The sequence below is a fragment of the Anser brachyrhynchus genome (assembly GCF_964034855.1).
Source record: "Anser brachyrhynchus genome assembly, chromosome: 1".
NCBI lineage: Eukaryota > Metazoa > Chordata > Aves > Anseriformes > Anatidae > Anser > Anser brachyrhynchus.
In genome coordinates this window covers 32,571,208-32,587,199 of record NC_137694.1, presented here as the reverse complement: position 1 = coordinate 32,587,199, position 15,992 = coordinate 32,571,208, and the positions used below count along the sequence as shown (strand labels likewise).

At 40.8% G+C, this 15,992-nt stretch overlaps 1 protein-coding gene and 1 long non-coding RNA gene across 5 annotated transcripts; one reads left to right on the top strand and one right to left on the bottom strand.

The window, feature by feature from the left end:
* Positions 1–1,152: 1,152 nt before the first annotated feature.
* Positions 1,153–15,778, bottom strand: IRAK4 (interleukin 1 receptor associated kinase 4). Of its 4 annotated transcripts, none has more exons than XM_080593331.1 (11): positions 15,469–15,778; positions 14,697–14,919; positions 14,240–14,390; positions 13,302–13,462; positions 11,832–11,896; positions 11,395–11,509; positions 9,287–9,396; positions 6,802–6,985; positions 5,883–5,945; positions 2,828–2,986; positions 1,153–2,731 (listed from the first exon to the last, which is right to left on the bottom strand). In XM_080593331.1, the coding sequence occupies exons 1-11, from the start codon at positions 15,627–15,629 to the stop codon at positions 2,699–2,701; spliced, it is 1,425 nt and encodes a 474-aa protein (XP_080449457.1). In that variant the 5' UTR covers positions 15,630–15,778; the 3' UTR covers positions 1,153–2,698. The 4 variants fall into 4 exon arrangements, with proteins under 4 accessions (XP_080449457.1, XP_080449458.1, XP_080449459.1 ...); XM_080593332.1 differs by having other exon boundaries at positions 14,240–14,437; positions 14,774–14,919; XM_080593333.1 differs by lacking the exon at positions 15,469–15,778 and adding an exon at positions 15,218–15,356.
* Positions 14,874–15,218, top strand: LOC308195609. The gene is made up of 2 exons (XR_013951667.1): positions 14,874–15,013; positions 15,099–15,218. It is a non-coding gene; the product is annotated as an uncharacterized lncRNA (long non-coding RNA).
* Positions 15,779–15,992: the final 214 nt, after the last annotated feature.

Genomic DNA, 15,992 nt, shown 5'->3' with positions numbered 1-15,992 from the left:
GACTTCGTAAAGTTAGTGGTTTGGCTTTTCTTTTAAACGTCCTGCCAACACACCCCCATGGGGAAAAGGGATGATATGGCAGTTTGGCAGGTGGAAGAAGGAAAGTTGTGGATGTTTTGAACTACAGTTTACGAGAATAATTTTTAATGCAAAATGCTGTACAAAAAGATGGCTGTTCCTAGAAGAGGCACGGGTAAGAGAGGAAGGAGGTATGCTGTATGTGAGCATGAGTATCACAGACAACTTGAACAGAAGCCTCTTTATTTGCCTTATGTTGAGGGAGTGTTTAACACAACTCTTCGCTGGCCATCTTAAATACAAAGGTGCAGCAATTCTTCACATTTCAGCAAGAATATGAAGTACTATGGCTGACAAAAGGTGTGAAGGTTAAAAAAAAAAAGAAGTGCTCTCCAGCTACTAGCAGCTTACCAAGTTTTCTCTCACCTCCAGCTCCATCCTTCCTTTATTCACCAAGAACATGAATGACCAAGTTACTGATTTCTGTCACAGAAAGCTTTACTATAGTAATTAATGTAAAGGCTGCAGCCTAGGATAGTTTAATGCTTTTTGCAGGGAATAAATGAAGCAGAAGTCAGCTACTATTGGCCTCTGTCAGTGGCTATAGGTGCTGGTTTTCGTATCTGCAGATCTTAAAAAAAAAAAAAGTTTGGGTGGGGTAGAGAAGGTCCCCTCCTTGCAACTTGTGTATATTAGAAACAAAAAAACCATAAGCTAGCTACCTTTATTTAACACATATCTTCATTCCTCACTAGGCTTCTATGAAAAGAGCTCAATTTTTATAATTTATTTTTTAACTGAAGGGGTAGCAAACGTGCTTCGTTTTCAGTGAGTGAGGAGAACTACCAGCAAAACGTAGGTGCTAACAGGCAGGCAGCCCAAAGAGGCAGCTCACAGGTCCACCATGATGGAAGAACATTAACTCACATACCTGTGATAACAATGCTCCTTGTACCTAGAACATCACATCTGGTACATGAACAAAATTGTTCTACAATACCAGCTGTGAATAGCACTCATCAGGGAGACAAGGAACCCACTTCAGGGCAACAATATAGATGTATGAGCTCCAGGGAACGGTAAAACGCAGAAATGATCTAAAAGGAAGCCTTCAAGTAACAGCTGGAAGAGTTGTTTAGAGAATGACTTAAATGCATTTTATTCTCATTTCAGTTTATAGCAGGGTGGGTTTTTTCCCCCTCCACTATCCCTGGTCCAAAGCGGTACAGCTTTATTCCCTGCAGTGAGGTTAACATAATGCTATTATCAGACACAAGCAACATAAAATGCCAGTTATTTCCAAGACTAAAGGTTTTAAGAGCTGGAATAAGCATCCACGGTCATAATGCAGAGTTTTTATTTATGTTAAACAGCTTTTAATGTTTATACTCAATAAAACTAGAAATGGTTTAAGTGGATACTGTTTTCTAGGTTAATCTATCATTTTGAAAGGGAAATACAGAATAACTTAATAGCCAGAGTTCTAATGTTATAAATAGAACTGCTAGATAGAAATCATATGCCTTCTACAACGATACATGCCCCTAAATGCAGTCAGATCCTTTTCTGTTTAATTTTTTTTCCATAATCATAGTTTGAAGTGCAAGAAAAGGTTTATATGAAACTAACCTTTTTCATTTACAAAGGTAGTCCAAAGTGTCTAGAATCTCATTAAAAATGGAATGAAGTGAATCGTCTTCTTTGATCTGTCGATCTTACTACTTCAGAAAGCTTTCCATGCCTTTAAATTTATATTTTAATATTTACTAATATCCATACATGTAAGTAAGAGCTTAGTTATTTAGCTAAGGAGAGGGCAGAATTGGTCCTAACAACATTATATTGGCCTCTTTTAACAAAATAAACCATTTCTATATGAGATATTGCAAATACAATCTTATTCTAAAACATAAAATATTAAAAGTAATTGTGATTCTTCCTATGAACAAAGATTAAACCGTTTGTCATCACACCGAGTTCACCGAAGAAAGCTATACGTATTTTTGTTTGCATTGCAATGTAATTGTTTTACTTATAAAACCTTGAAACCTAGAAGATAGCAACACTTATTTGAATAAAACAAATCCTGAGAAGACTTTTTGAAAAAGTCACATTCACAAACGTTACCAGTCTATTCACGCTAATATGAACTCTCAAGCTAAAATGCAAAACAAGAAGTGGGTTTTAAATGGGTACTACTATTGTGTCTTCCCAAGAAGACAGTGTAAGTGCCAATTACATCTATTAAATGTTTTCCTCTTCAGTAGAAAAAGGTCTAGTAGGTCACTCAAGAAAGCGACTGGCAGAAAGACATCCTACCCTGCTTCTGCCACGTGTGTTTGCTGAAGGCATACTTGAAAAATCAAAAGACATTTCCATTTTACAATCTATTTGTTTAAAAAGCTGTGTAGAAGATGTACCAGCATTAAAACTTGTTAATACAAAAACAAAAATAAAAAATAAAAATTTGTTGAAGGTCCAGTGGCTAAGGATATGTGGAAATGCTGCTCAGTTAAAAAATAGCACAATGGTGACAAGCCAACAGCACACCTTATATGCAGGCCAGAAAGTTCTGGAAAGCAGAAAAGCTGATAATGTCACAGTAAATGCTGATAAAAGTCTGCGTTTGTTACTGGTCTCTGCTCCATTTAGAAAACACGTGTATCAGAAGAAACATATGTCAAGCTTTTATCTCTTGTAGATGCTGCTGGACCTGCAAAAGAACAGAGAGAAGTACAAATAACTGATGCTGTAACTACAAAAAAAAAAAAAGGCTACAAATAAGCCTTCAGTCTGAAAAGCTACATACCATCTTACTGTTTGGCCTCCTGTTTTTCTTCTCATTCAGACACTGATCAGCGATTGAATACATTTTATGAACTGAAGTTGCATCCCAGTCATGCATCTTTACATCAACATAATCCTCAATAGTTACTTCCTCATCCTCAATTTCATCTTTGATACTTAACTGCAAGAGAGTTTGAAGCAATGAGCAGATAACATGGTAAGCATCTGAAGATCATGTATTCCACATTAACAATTTGAAAACTTGCTTTTCAGGGCTCTGCATTTATTTTCTCAACCGCTTTTCTAGACAAAGAATAATGACAGTGGTTTGGCTGCATAATTATGCATCAATATTTGCAGAAACAACTTACGAGACTATAGTGTGTGATAAAAGTGTACAGTACATTTATCTCTGAGTTAACACAAAATCGCATAGCAAGTTCCTTTTAGCTGCGTCATGCAACTTTAATATTCAAGGCTCAATTAACAATTCAAGGCTTAGTACTGTTTCTTATCAGGCTGCTTCTCTTGAAAAAGTAACAAAGTACCCACGTTTACTTACTAACCCACAAGTATGCAAGCATAAGCGCAAATAACTTTTCTTTTTTGTCAAGTTCGTAAAGCCTCATTCTGGAGATAAATGCCTTCCTCCACCAGTCAGTCACTGGCTGCTACGTCTACCCTATGGAAGCTTCTACATCAGTTGACAAGGAAAAAACAGACAGTGTCATCTACCTGGACTTGTGTAAGGCCTTTGACATGGTCCCACATGACACCCTGATCTCCAAATTAGAAAAATATGGATTTGAAGGACGGACCATTCAGTGGATAAGGAGTTGGCTTGAAGGCCGCACCCAGAGAGTGGTGGTCAATGGCTCTATGTCCAGATGGAGGCCGGTGACAAGTGGTGTCCCTCAGGGGTCTGTCCTGGGACTGGTACTGTTTAGTATCTTTATCAATGACACAGACAGTGGGATGATCGAGTGCACCCTCAGCAAGTTTGCAGATGACACCAAGCTGCGTGGTGCGGTTGATACACCAGAAGGAAGGGATACCATCCAAAGGGACCTGGACAAGCAGGAGAAGTGGGCCCATGTGAATCTCATGAGGTTCAACAAGGCCAAGTACAAGGTGCTGCACCTGGGCCGGGGCAATCCCAGACATGAACTCGGAGAAGAACTCACTGAGAGCGGCCCTGCAGAGAGGGACTTGGGGCTTCTGGCAGACAAAAAGCCCAACATGAGCCAGCAGTGCGCTTGTAGTCCCGAAGGCCAACTGCGTCCCAGGCTGCACCAACCAAGGGAGGGAATTGTCCTCCTCTGCTCTGCCCTTGTGAGGCCCCACTTGGAGGCCCCCAGCACACAAAGGATGGGGACCTGTTAGAATGGCTCCAGAGGGCTGGCCACAAAGTTGATCAGAGGGCTGGAGCACCTCTCCTACAAAGATGGGCTGAAGGAGTTGGGGATGTTCAGCCCGAAGAACTCTGGGGTGACCTCAGTACAGCTTTTAAATACTGAAAGGGGGATTATTAAAAAAAAAAAAAAAAAAGACAGCAATTTTTTGCTCGGGCAGACAATGACAAGAAAAGGGGGAATGGTTTTAAACTAAAAGAGGGGAGATTTAGAATTTAGATGTTAGGAGGAAATTTTTCACTCAGAGGGTGGCGAGGCACTGGCACAGGTTGCCCAGAGAAGCTGTGGATGCCCCATCCCTGGAGGTGTTCAAGGCCAGGTGGAACAAGGCCCTGGGCAACCTGCTGTAGTGGGAGGTGGCCCTGCCCAGGGCAAGGGGGCTAGAACTGGATGATCTTTAAGGTCCCTTCCAACCCAAACCATTCTATGATTCTAGTCTGAAATCAATTTTCAAATCTGATGGTTTTAGTCCCAAACTTTCCAGCCCCAACGTACTTGAAATACATTATCGGCAATCACAAATACTGTCTGAGGAATACCACAGACAAGTCAGTATGGTAATGCAAGAAAGAAATAAAAGTAAGCAAATAGAGGCAGGCCTTCTGTTTTCCCCTGTAGGTGAGTCTGAAACTGCTAACATTCAACTATCCCAAAATTTTCAAAGCTAGGAATGTCATGTTGCCTTATACTGACCATTCTCTTTATGCTCCCTAAAGTATGTTACAATGATAAAAGGTACCAATCACAACCTAAAATGGAGTATCAAGCATGTTTTATCTTGTGAAAAAGCCCACTTTTTAAAGCCTAGAATTGCATCTGACACAGTGTTGAGATCTCCAAGGTCATCACAGAGTTCAACAGGATAAGTATTACACCACTCCAGAAGATACGGATTAGAGAAAATATTCTGTTAATAGTACACAGGTATTCCTAAAGCTGTGTTAGAAGTGATCTGCTATTGAATAGCATGGAACAAAACCAAACCAAAACTCATTTCTATTTCATACTCAGTATATAATTATGTTTTTACATTAGAACTATACCATGAAAATCTTGGATTAAATAGTTTGAAATTTAAAATTAAACCAAATGAAAAACAGCAAGCTTATAAGATGTTTAATTCAAAAGAGTAAGCTTGGAGACATAGTTTCCAAATTAGCAGACAATTTCTACTTAAACATTAAAAATCAAAACACCCCAGAATAGCTCCTCCATTCCCAACTTCTCTAGGGTTAAAACCAAGGTATTTGCAAATTCTTAATAAAGTTGAAGAAGATGAAAAATAATAAAGCAATGGTAAGAAACATAAAGAACCAATGGAGATGAATGCTTCAAGATGTTCTGGTGAGAGATGAACTATCAAATTTTCTGGGTAAAACCGGAATATACTGATAAATCAGAATGGTATAACAATAAGAAACAGTCTCAAAACAAAGAAATAAAGTATCAGATTGGAAAGAGATGACCTAGGGGACTGGGCAGTCACCTACCAACCAAGAGAGAAAAGTTTCTGCCTCACTTCCAAAACACACATTGATATAATAGCTCTTATCACAACTGCATCTCCTGCTGACTAATTTGATTGTCTAAGAACCTGTTAACTGACTATGATTTCACATGAAGCGATTCTGGAGGGAGAAAGAGATAAAGTAAAAAGAAAAATACCAGTAACTGTGGCTCCCGGTTTTCATCTACTGGTGGAAGACCCGTTATTATTTCTAATAAGACCTATGAGGAAAAGAAAAAAATCAGAAGAGAAGCATAAACAACCCTTAGCATATATACCGTTTGAGAAGAGGAACATAATCCTCAGTCTTTCAACCAAATGCTCACAGGATCTGTATTTGTCCAAAGACAGCCCTCTATGCAATTGATCGTTGTTCCTTCCTTTATTTCCATTATCAGTTATTAGCAGTGTGGTTTGGGAAGTTTTTCCTCACCCTATGTTGCGTTGCTTCAAAGCAAAATGGAAGGACTCCCAAGATACTCAATTACACTACCTGGCCTACCTGCCCATGAAACTAAATGCCATGAAGGAGGGTGTCAATGGCTCTTCAATCTATTCAGAATGGATTCATTTTTCTCCCAAATAGTAAGGAGTTATCTTTTTTGGATAGGATAAGCACTGTATTCAGCTTTAAGGCAAATCCCACACGGTACCACATATTTGGTGCTGAAATATAGTACAAGAAAATTTAAAATTTGCATCATTTTCTTAAAAATCTTCAACCAGAGTCACATTTCTGTGTATTACTATGCAAGACGTAAAACTGTTTTACATTACTTCAACCTGTATTTATCTAGAACTTGGAATGTTATTTTACTCTGGTCTTTCATACATAAATTCACATTTTAAAGATAACCATTTGAAACTGCATTAGCAGATTCAAAGTTTTGATCCACATAGTTAAATGCTTTTAAACAAATCAAAGTTTAGAAATACTTTCTTATGAGCACATCCACCAGGGGAAGGAGAAATAATAGGTCAGAGTTCTCTCATGCTTAGTTCTAGGTATTCTTGATTTTGTACACTTTTACCATTTACAAAACAGAATTCATATATGGCTTCGAACATTCTACTTACTACTCCAAAGCTGAAGATATCAGATTTAGGCGTTATTTCTCCTCGCAAAGCTTCAGGTGCCATATAGGCTGCTGTTCCAACAACTCTATCAGTCATGATGGTTTGTGTAAATGTTACAGACGCTCTTGCAAGTCCAAAGTCAGAAATTTTGGGCACATATGTATCAGTTAATAAGATATTTGCACTGGTGGAAAGGGGAGAAAAAAGAAAAATAAATTTTCCAAAACAGTAATTTGGTTTTATTACAGACTAATAACTCTTTAGTAACTAAATGCAAACTGGTATTCTGAACGTTTCTTGAAATATAAGGTCCTTATTCATATTTCTTCATATAAGAAGAAATGCAGTATTTTTTTTTTTTTTTTTGAAGTTGCTCAATTTCAAAATGAATCACTCTAAGTAAATCAAGAACCATCTGACAGGAAGATAAATCCATGCATAGTTTTTCTTGTGTATGCCTGCATGCAGAAAAACCCTACCACAAAAACACAAGAAAAAGAGCAAAGTTGGGTATTGGGTCACATTAGAATTCTTAATTGTTAAATCTCTACTCAGAACCAATAAAAGCAGGTTTTATACCTATTATCTAATACAACATCAACCATTACAAATTCCTATGTCAAATGAATAACAATACTTATATTCTTCTCTTGAAAGAGAAACAATACTCCTTAACACTGGAAATGTGCTGTGCTTCTGTTTGATCTCCAGCTTTTACCTGCCTTACAGAAAACCCGAAGAATGAGGCCTATCTAAAAGATCTTATATTTTTGAAAAATACTCAGTGGAATGAATTGCAGCATAAATCCTTCTACTGTTTCTTATGCTTGCAGAATTTGGAACCATTTCAAAATCACTTATTTAATATTTATGTATTTCTCCTTATTTTCTGACCCCCTTAACGGAACTTATTAGCAAGCTACACAGCCAGATACAACATGTAACACTAGAAAGTTATTCCTAACTTGCCTTTCTTGTTCTCTAAAACCTTGTCAACAAAATTAACACAGCTGCAAGCTACAAAATGTCACTTGGCATTAGAACAGTTGTAAAAAGTGTTATAATATATAATCATTGCAAAAAGCCAAACATCAGCCAATCAGTTTCATATTTAAAGCTCATCTTCTAAAAGTAGGAACAGGATCACAACTTCAAGTTGATAAGCAGCTCAGATCTCTGAAGAGTCGAGCTACAAGAGGTCACTTTGTGATACACACGACAGAATCAAGTTTTGTTGCAGCTGTCAAGCTTCAAAAGATAAATGAACTATCTCCTGGGTATAACCAACCAAAAAACTACAGTCAATTCTGAGAACACCTATTCAGACATGCCCTCTCTAGCCTACAGAGAAGCTGTTCCAGTGCCTGTGTAGTTATGACACGTTCCCACGTAATAGATGAAAAGACATCTAAGTTTTACTTCATTTTTCATTTTGCTAAGTTTTACCTGGGAGCGGCAGCAATATTAACAACACCAACCAAATTGATTGAACTAGTCACAGTGAAAGTGCAAGAGGTTACAAAATGGAATTCAAGAAAAACAAAACAAAACTCAATCCTGTAATATGATCAACTCACAGCAGTTAGAAGGGTAGAGCAGCACAAGGTAATAAAAATGAGTCCCTCCCAGGCATAACACTTGTCCAGAAGCTTAAGCAGGGAAGAAAGAAGAAGAAACATGAATTGTCAAAGCAGCAGTACATTTTATAAGGGAGCTGAAGCAACAAACTCTTTCTGCACAGACTAAGTTCACAAAACCTATGCGGTCTAGATTTAGCAGAGTTGTCAGAAGCCAGAAAGCAACTGAAACATTCATCCATGACACTCAACCAGTCAGTTTCTCCTTGCTAACCCACAAAAGGAGTAAGGCCTTTAGGGCTTTTCTTCAAACATTTGTACTGCATCAGTATTTCAAAAGAGAACCAAACTGCTAGCAAGAAAGGGAGAAGTAAAAATCACAGAATGCAAAAGCTTTTTCTGATCTCTGATATCCCTAGAAAAAATCTGGTATAACCAACAAGTGAACACCACATCAACATTGAATGGCCCTGAATTTCATAAACCCGACTTAAGTCATTTTAAGTCTTCATAATAAATAGAAGGAAATCAAAGGAGACACTCAGAAGTGCTCTAGGAAGAAAAAAAAGCTGCATTTTCATCTGAAAAACTCCCAATTTAAGAACTCATAATGTTCTCCAACAGCAGCTTTTTTGTTAGCAGCAATTGTGAAAGAACAGAACTTCTGTGTGTCTTTGCAGCACTCAAATAACAGTTTGATAGTGACAGATTACAACAGCTCCAATTATCTTTAGAAGTCTGTTCTGGTCATGTCCTTGCGGCACAGACAAGATTATGGTGATGGATGGCACTTGCAGAAAAGATTGTGCCCTTGAGTGAAGCAATGATTCTTTCAGTCTGTTCCCTCTAACAAACTTGAACAGGGTACAACAAAGAAAAAACAGACAGTGATAGTCAGCAGCTTTTACCTTTTAATGTCTCTGTGAATATGATTATTGTCATGCAAAAAGTTGATGCCATTTGCTGTACCTTGAGCAATTTTACATCTCATATCCCAAGAAATTGGTGGAGTGTCATCCTTGAATAAGAAGGGAAAAAGGGAAGTACAAACATGAAAATCTATTATACACATAGATACAAAATGTCTACATAATACAAAACAAACAAAAAACCACAATCCAAAACAACAATCGCTTGCTATATTTTGTGACTTTCAAGTAAATCATTTAAAAGGCTAGTGGTATAGATTTCTTAATATACCTTGACAGAGTCACATTTAGTTCTCTTCCCCACACTTCACATCAGATTAATTTACTGTTTTGCAGCAGGTGTTCTCAATAATATTTGATGCTGACCCTGTATGACAAGCTACATTGCAAAGAACTACCAGCATCTACTGCACCTTGCTCTTTGTAACAGCACCAATACCAGTGCCTTTTAAGTCAAAGCCAATCATTCCAAGCAATCAACATTTTTGTACTACTAGTGAGAAGTCTTCCGAGAGTTTAGCTCAATCCACGCTAATAACTAGGCGTTGGAAGTGAAGACACCTTTCAAAGTGCATTTCAAAAGCACTTTTTAATCTTGTCAGTGGCCAAGGGAGGAGGATTAGAGTATTTTATCACTCCACCACCTCCCTTACCTGCTCCTCAAAGCCGAGACAAGAAGCAGATGACATAACAAGAGTTTATGCCCCAAACAAAGCCAGTGAATTCACAATGAATCCTGCTTTATCAGCATGAGCACACATTCAGTATATGCATTCCTCACCTACTGGACTTTATCAGATGAGGACTCTTTCTGAATTTATATTGTAAATTTGTCTTTCCCTTGTAAAGGACTTAGTATTTCCTACTTTAGCTTTCAATTACCACTATTCTTCTCAGCTCACTTGTTGATAATGGCCAAAGTTACATGTATATGAAATGTTCATCTCCGTCAAGGACAGTCATTTCTACAAATAAACTTGCAATGTCTTAAGCAAAACTTAACTTGTCTTCTACATTGACTCAGTTGGAAAGCAAAAACAAAAAACCTGCATGCATGTAGATATCTGAGCAAATCAAACAAACCAGCCTGAGCCAGCAGTGCTACCAAACACATCCAGGCCTTTCCCCATCCACTGCTACTTATTCTCATCCTAACGCAATCCCTTCCTGATGGGGCAAAGGTGGAGCCTTGCAGAGAAAATGTCTCCAGCTGAAAATTAAAGATTTCATTCACAGACTTCAGCTTGATCAGTACACCAGCGCAGCTCTCCATCCAACTACTAAATGTTTGAGCCAGTACAACAGGAAGATCAGCGAAGAAAAAAGCAAAGCTACATTTTTGGGGTGTGGGGGCATTAGGTGTTGAAGAAACACCATTTTAAAATGTTGAACAGACGACAACCTCAGAAGTTGCACCTGCTTAGTATAAAGCACGTTTTATACTGTTAAATTACTGTGGACACACCTAGCGGGTTAAATCTGGTTTACCATTTTTATCACTCTAACAAGGGCTGGTTTCTCCCTCATACACAAAGTTGCCTTTATCAAAAACAAACCAACTTATGTGTTATTAAAGGCCAAGGCTAGAAGATACGTCATTTGATTAAATCAGATGAAAGCATTACACAAAATAATAATTAAAAAGAAGTATACCCCATTTGTTTAGGCATTTCATAAAGAGATACACAGACTAGGAACATCATGTTATAGCTGCTATCACAAGGGCGGTTTTACAACGCAGAATCTCAGGGGCTAGCAGAGAACAAGCCATTGTCAGAAGCAGGAGCTGCAGCACCCTCTGCTCCACTCCACAAAGGCACAGCAAGTCCAAGCTTCCCTGGACTTCAGGGTACTGGTACATCACATTATATCGTTATCTGCTTTGACTAATTAACATTGGGTCTAAAATATCTGTATATAACATTATTGGAAGAGTACTTATCATGTGCGTCTTACTTCTAGAACACAGGAGCAAGTAGTAAAATACTGTTTGGCCACTACGGTTTGCTACTGTTTCAAAGGTATTTCAGAAATAGCCCCACTTCAACAAAGTAAGGCAGCTGGAAGCCAGAAAAGATTTTACTTACCAGACAAGCAAGTCTGTCAAGCAATGAACCATTGGGCATGTACTCATACACCAGGCAGGGCTGAGCACCATCACTTGAGAAACCAAGCAATTCCACTAGATTCTCATGCTGACACCTGTGGCAACAAAATTCTATTCAGATATGTTCTGCCAAACGCCTAACATTTGTGAAAAAGCAAGGCAGAGGGAACTTGCTGCCCCATGCCACATTCCAGCCCTACTGCACATAGAAACCAGCCCTGTTTCTGCAGCAGTGCTTTGATGTGAACCAAATACAGTCATGCTGTATATGAAGTTTAGCAGCATAAAGTAAATTTTGAGGTTAAGACAAAAATAAGGGACAATGCTAGCTAAAGCGTTATCTAGCAACTCAGATTCCCAGGAAAGGTTATAATGATATTTATAATCTTGTACTTACATTTATGATCTGGTACTTACTTTGCCATCATTTCTATTTCTTGATCAAATTGCTGTTTCAAATCCTGAGCACTAATATCAACCATCTGCAAAGAAAGTATTTGACATTAATATTTCTGTACATATTAAAATCCATGATTGCTCACAAACCAATTGAATTGTAGGCCTTTCTTCTAATTATTTACACATAACACCTACTCAACTGTTACCTGTATTTTTTTGATCGAATTCAAAAAACAAACAAAAAAAGTATCAGAACATGATCTTTAATATCATGTAACATGATGTTACTGGGGCAATTATTCCAGTTTCAGCACAGTCACCAACCTAGCACAGAATGGTTTGGGTTGGAAGGAACCTCAAAAGCCCACCCAGCTCCAACCCCCTGCCATGGGCAGGGACACCTCCCACCAGCCCAGGTTGCCCAAAGCCCCATCCAGCCTGGCCTTGAACACCTTCAGAGATGGGGCATCCACAGCTGCTCTGGGCAACCTGTGACAGTGCCTCACCACCCTCATAGCAAATAATTTATTCCTTATACCTAATCTAAATCTACCCTCCTTTAGTTTAAAGCCGTTACCTCTTGTCCTGTCACTACCCCCCTGACGATCCCACTCCTGCTTTCCTGTTGGCCTTTTAGTACCTAAAGGGGGCCCTTGTAAGGTCCCTGGGCCTTCTCTTCTCTGGCCTGAACAACCCCAGCTCCCTCAGCCTCCTCGTGGCCCTCCTGTGGACTTGTTTTAATAGCTCCATGTCCTTCTTATGCTGGGGGCCCCAGGGCTAAACGCAGTGCTCCAGGTGGGGTTTCACCAGAGCACAGGGGGTCAGTCACATCCCTCGCCCTGCTGGCCACGTTCTTTTGATGCAGCCCAGGACACGGTTGGCTTTCTGGGCTGCAAGCACACACTGCCAGGTCACACTGTTTCCACCAACCAACATGCCCAAGTCCTTCTCCTCAGGGCTGCTCTCAATTCGTTCTCCACCCAGCGTGTATTTGTGAGTTTTACCTCACTGGATTCTCCTACTTGTACATTTTATTTCACTGCAGTTTCCTACTAAAAGCACTTACTAGTTACATAATTAATTATTCACACAAAACATTTATTACAAAGACCGAAATTATACAGCAATACCTATTGAGTTTATTTAGCTTGTGAGTCTCCCACCTGACTGTGCCATAGGAACTAGAAGGGAAACCTCGCTTGCGCCGCTTCCCTTCTGCTACTTCTTGCGTGCAAAAGGGGAAATGAGGGAGCACCCTGCTCATCCCGACAACTGTCCGAGCCACTGTAAGAACTACTGATAGGCAAGACTTCACCTCTGCTGACGGTGACAGCTTGCACCTCGCATAGCACTACAGGATAAGGTTCTCAACGCAACTAATGTTTAATGTGGGGATGCTTTTTGAAACCTATCATTCAACGCCTTCCACAGACAGACAAGACTACACTGTACGGTCATTTTTCAGGAAAGATGTTGAAGATAACTCACAGCAGCAAGTTTCTTGACAGCCACGTTTCTGCCATTGATGTAGCCTTTGAACACCACGCCAAAGCCACCTTCTCCCAGCTTATTACCTCCAGCTGATTCTGGTCGTGCATCGAAATTATTTGTAATACTTTCCAAGTCATGAAACCAAAAATTGTGGAAATCTAGAAGAGATATATGCCATTTAGCACAGAAATGCATTCTTGCTTCTGGGACAAGCGTATTGAATTGATTCTCTATTTGCTACAACACAAATCCTGACATAACAGAGCCCTACTTTCTGATGCAATGAAATAAATTTAAAAAAAATCTGCAAAAAATCAATGCAGATAAATATATATATAACTGGCTATGCATAACTTTGTTCAGAACTAGTACTGTAGCAGTCTTCTGACTGTATTTTTTTTTTATTAACACTCCTAATACAGGTAAGAGAAAATGTGCAGCAGATCACAGAGAGTACACGAACTGTGTTAAATGTAAATATATGTATCTCTATCTCATATCATGTTTCTGGCAGCAGCCCAAAAAGTGGTATTTCAGGAAGGAACAGACCAATCATATATTTCCTAGAATAATTTCTTTAGTCATCTTTTCTCCAACCTTCTCAGGTATTCCTGATACTTAAGATCCAGCTCTAAAGCACAAGGTGCTAAACAGTATTGAAAGCGGGCAACAGGTTTATGTGTAGCACTAAACAAATTGCAACTCAATTAATAATTAAGTTTTCCATTACAGTAGCCACACTAATTGCAGGGTGCATCTCATATTCTGACATCTTATTACCACAAGCTGCATTCAGAGTCATGCAGAGCAAAAACAGAAGCAAGGAGATAGGAGTATAGTCATTACTCCAATATGCTCCCAAGATTTACTTCATATAGGTGAAGGACAAATCAGCAAAACAGACTGTACTTAAGTTTTGCAAACTAAGCACCTACCCGTGTTACTAGACTGTGAGCCGTTGTTTGCTTGACTTAAGTAGGAAGCAGTTGAAGGTTGCTCCTCTGTATTCTCAGGTAGACCGGGCTTTACAGATGCCACTTCTTTTTCCTGTATAGGCAGATGTTTCTCATGTATAGGCAAAGTTTCCTGCGAAGAAAGAGGCAACGTAACTTCTTGTGCCTCCTTTACAGCTTCTGAAAACGGAATTTAGAGAAAGTGTTAACTGTATTAGGGATAAGAAAAAACATACAAACAAACAAATAAAATGATGCCATTATTAACTTAGATTGTGCAAAATGTAAGCTCTGTGAAAAGATCATATTCTTCTAGCATGCGTGTACTGTAAGGCTTTAAGTTAGACTTGAAACACACTAAATCAATTCTATAAAACTTGTATCATAAATAATGAAAAAGATATCCACTTCTGGTTATTTTCACATAATCCTTTCCGACCTTCAGGTTGCTGTGAGGCTTCTTAGCATCTCGGGGCGCTGCTAACACAGCCCGGAGCGCAGGCGGGCGGCGGTTACCTGGAAGCAGAAGGCTTGCCGCCGCCAGGAACTGATTCCTGACCAGCAGCTCCACCAGCTCCCCGACCGTGCAGTTCGTGGTCCCCCAGTCGTAGAGCAGCTCACACGTGGGGCTCTTCCCCATTCGCACGAACGCCTCCAACCTCCTGCAACCATAAACGGAAAGCGGCTTTCAGAAGGGCGCCGCGGGGAACCAGGGGGAGAGGGTCGTGAGGAGGAGAGGGTCATGAGGAGGAGAGGGTCATGAGGAGGAGAGGGTCATGAGGAGGAGAGGGTCGTGAGGAGGAGAGGGCCGTGAGGAGGAGAGGGTCAGGGCGGAGGCGAGGACGCCTTCAAAATGAGAAGGTAACGATACGCGCGAAGCACTTGGAGACGTGAAAAATAGTAGGGAAGTTCAAATTCGGGTCTAATGCACGTAGCTTCAACGTTTTGTTGGGGACATACGGTACGTTTTATGGGTCCGTGGCTCTGGTTTATTCCGATTTTTGTCGGTTTTGCTGGGCCGTCGCCTGCCTGGGAAGGCGGGCGGGGAGGAAGGAAGAGGAACCGGGCTGGCAGCAGCCCCGCGGGGCGGCCTCCCGAGCACTCGCAGGCGCAACCAGAAGTAGCGCAACGCGACCCCCCGGCATTGGTGCTAAACACCCCAAAAACGGGGTCGCGCTGCAGGACGCGGGACTTCCCGTTAACCCCGGGACCTTATGTGCAGCTGGGTGTATCTGCTCTCCCCCGAGGGGCCGACGATGTCGGCGGCCAGCCTCCTCCAGCCGTCCTGCGGGTCGATGTAGGCGGCCAGGCGCTGCAGCAGCCCGTAGGGCAGGCGGCGCACTGGGGTGGCGGCGCCCACCGCCCCGCTCATCCCGCCGCCACGGGGCCCACCGCGCCCCCAGCCGCAGTTCCCCTTTAAGAGGGCAGGGCCTGGCGGAAGGGCGCTCCGCTCCGCCCTCTCGGGGCGCACCACCGGGAGGGGGAATAGAGGGGGGAGCACCCTTTGAGCGCTTCCCCCCCTCGCTGGAGGGAGTTGGTAGCGCCCTCATGGCTCCCCCACGGCTCTCCCGCGCCCCTCCCCGCGGCGCCCCCTGGCGCCATCTTTGACTCGGAACAGCGTGCGGGGGGCCGTCTTTATTTCCATTTTTATTTAAATTTTACTTGTATATTTTAATTTTAAGTCGATTTTTAACTCGATTTTGAGTTTTAATTTTTAACTTGGGGGCGTTCTCGC

Coding starts and splice junctions, on each gene's coding strand:
- IRAK4 (XM_080593331.1), bottom strand. CDS start 15,629: ATGAGCGGGGCGGTGGGCGCCGCCACCCCAGTGCGCCGCCTGCCCTAC. Junction 6,986..9,286: donor ATTCACAGAGACATTAAAAG/GTAAAAGCTGCT, acceptor CCTTTCCACCAG/TGCAAATATCTTATTAACTG. Junction 5,946..6,801: donor ATATCTTCAGCTTTGGAGTA/GTAAGTAGAATG, acceptor TTTTCCTCATAG/GTCTTATTAGAAATAATAAC.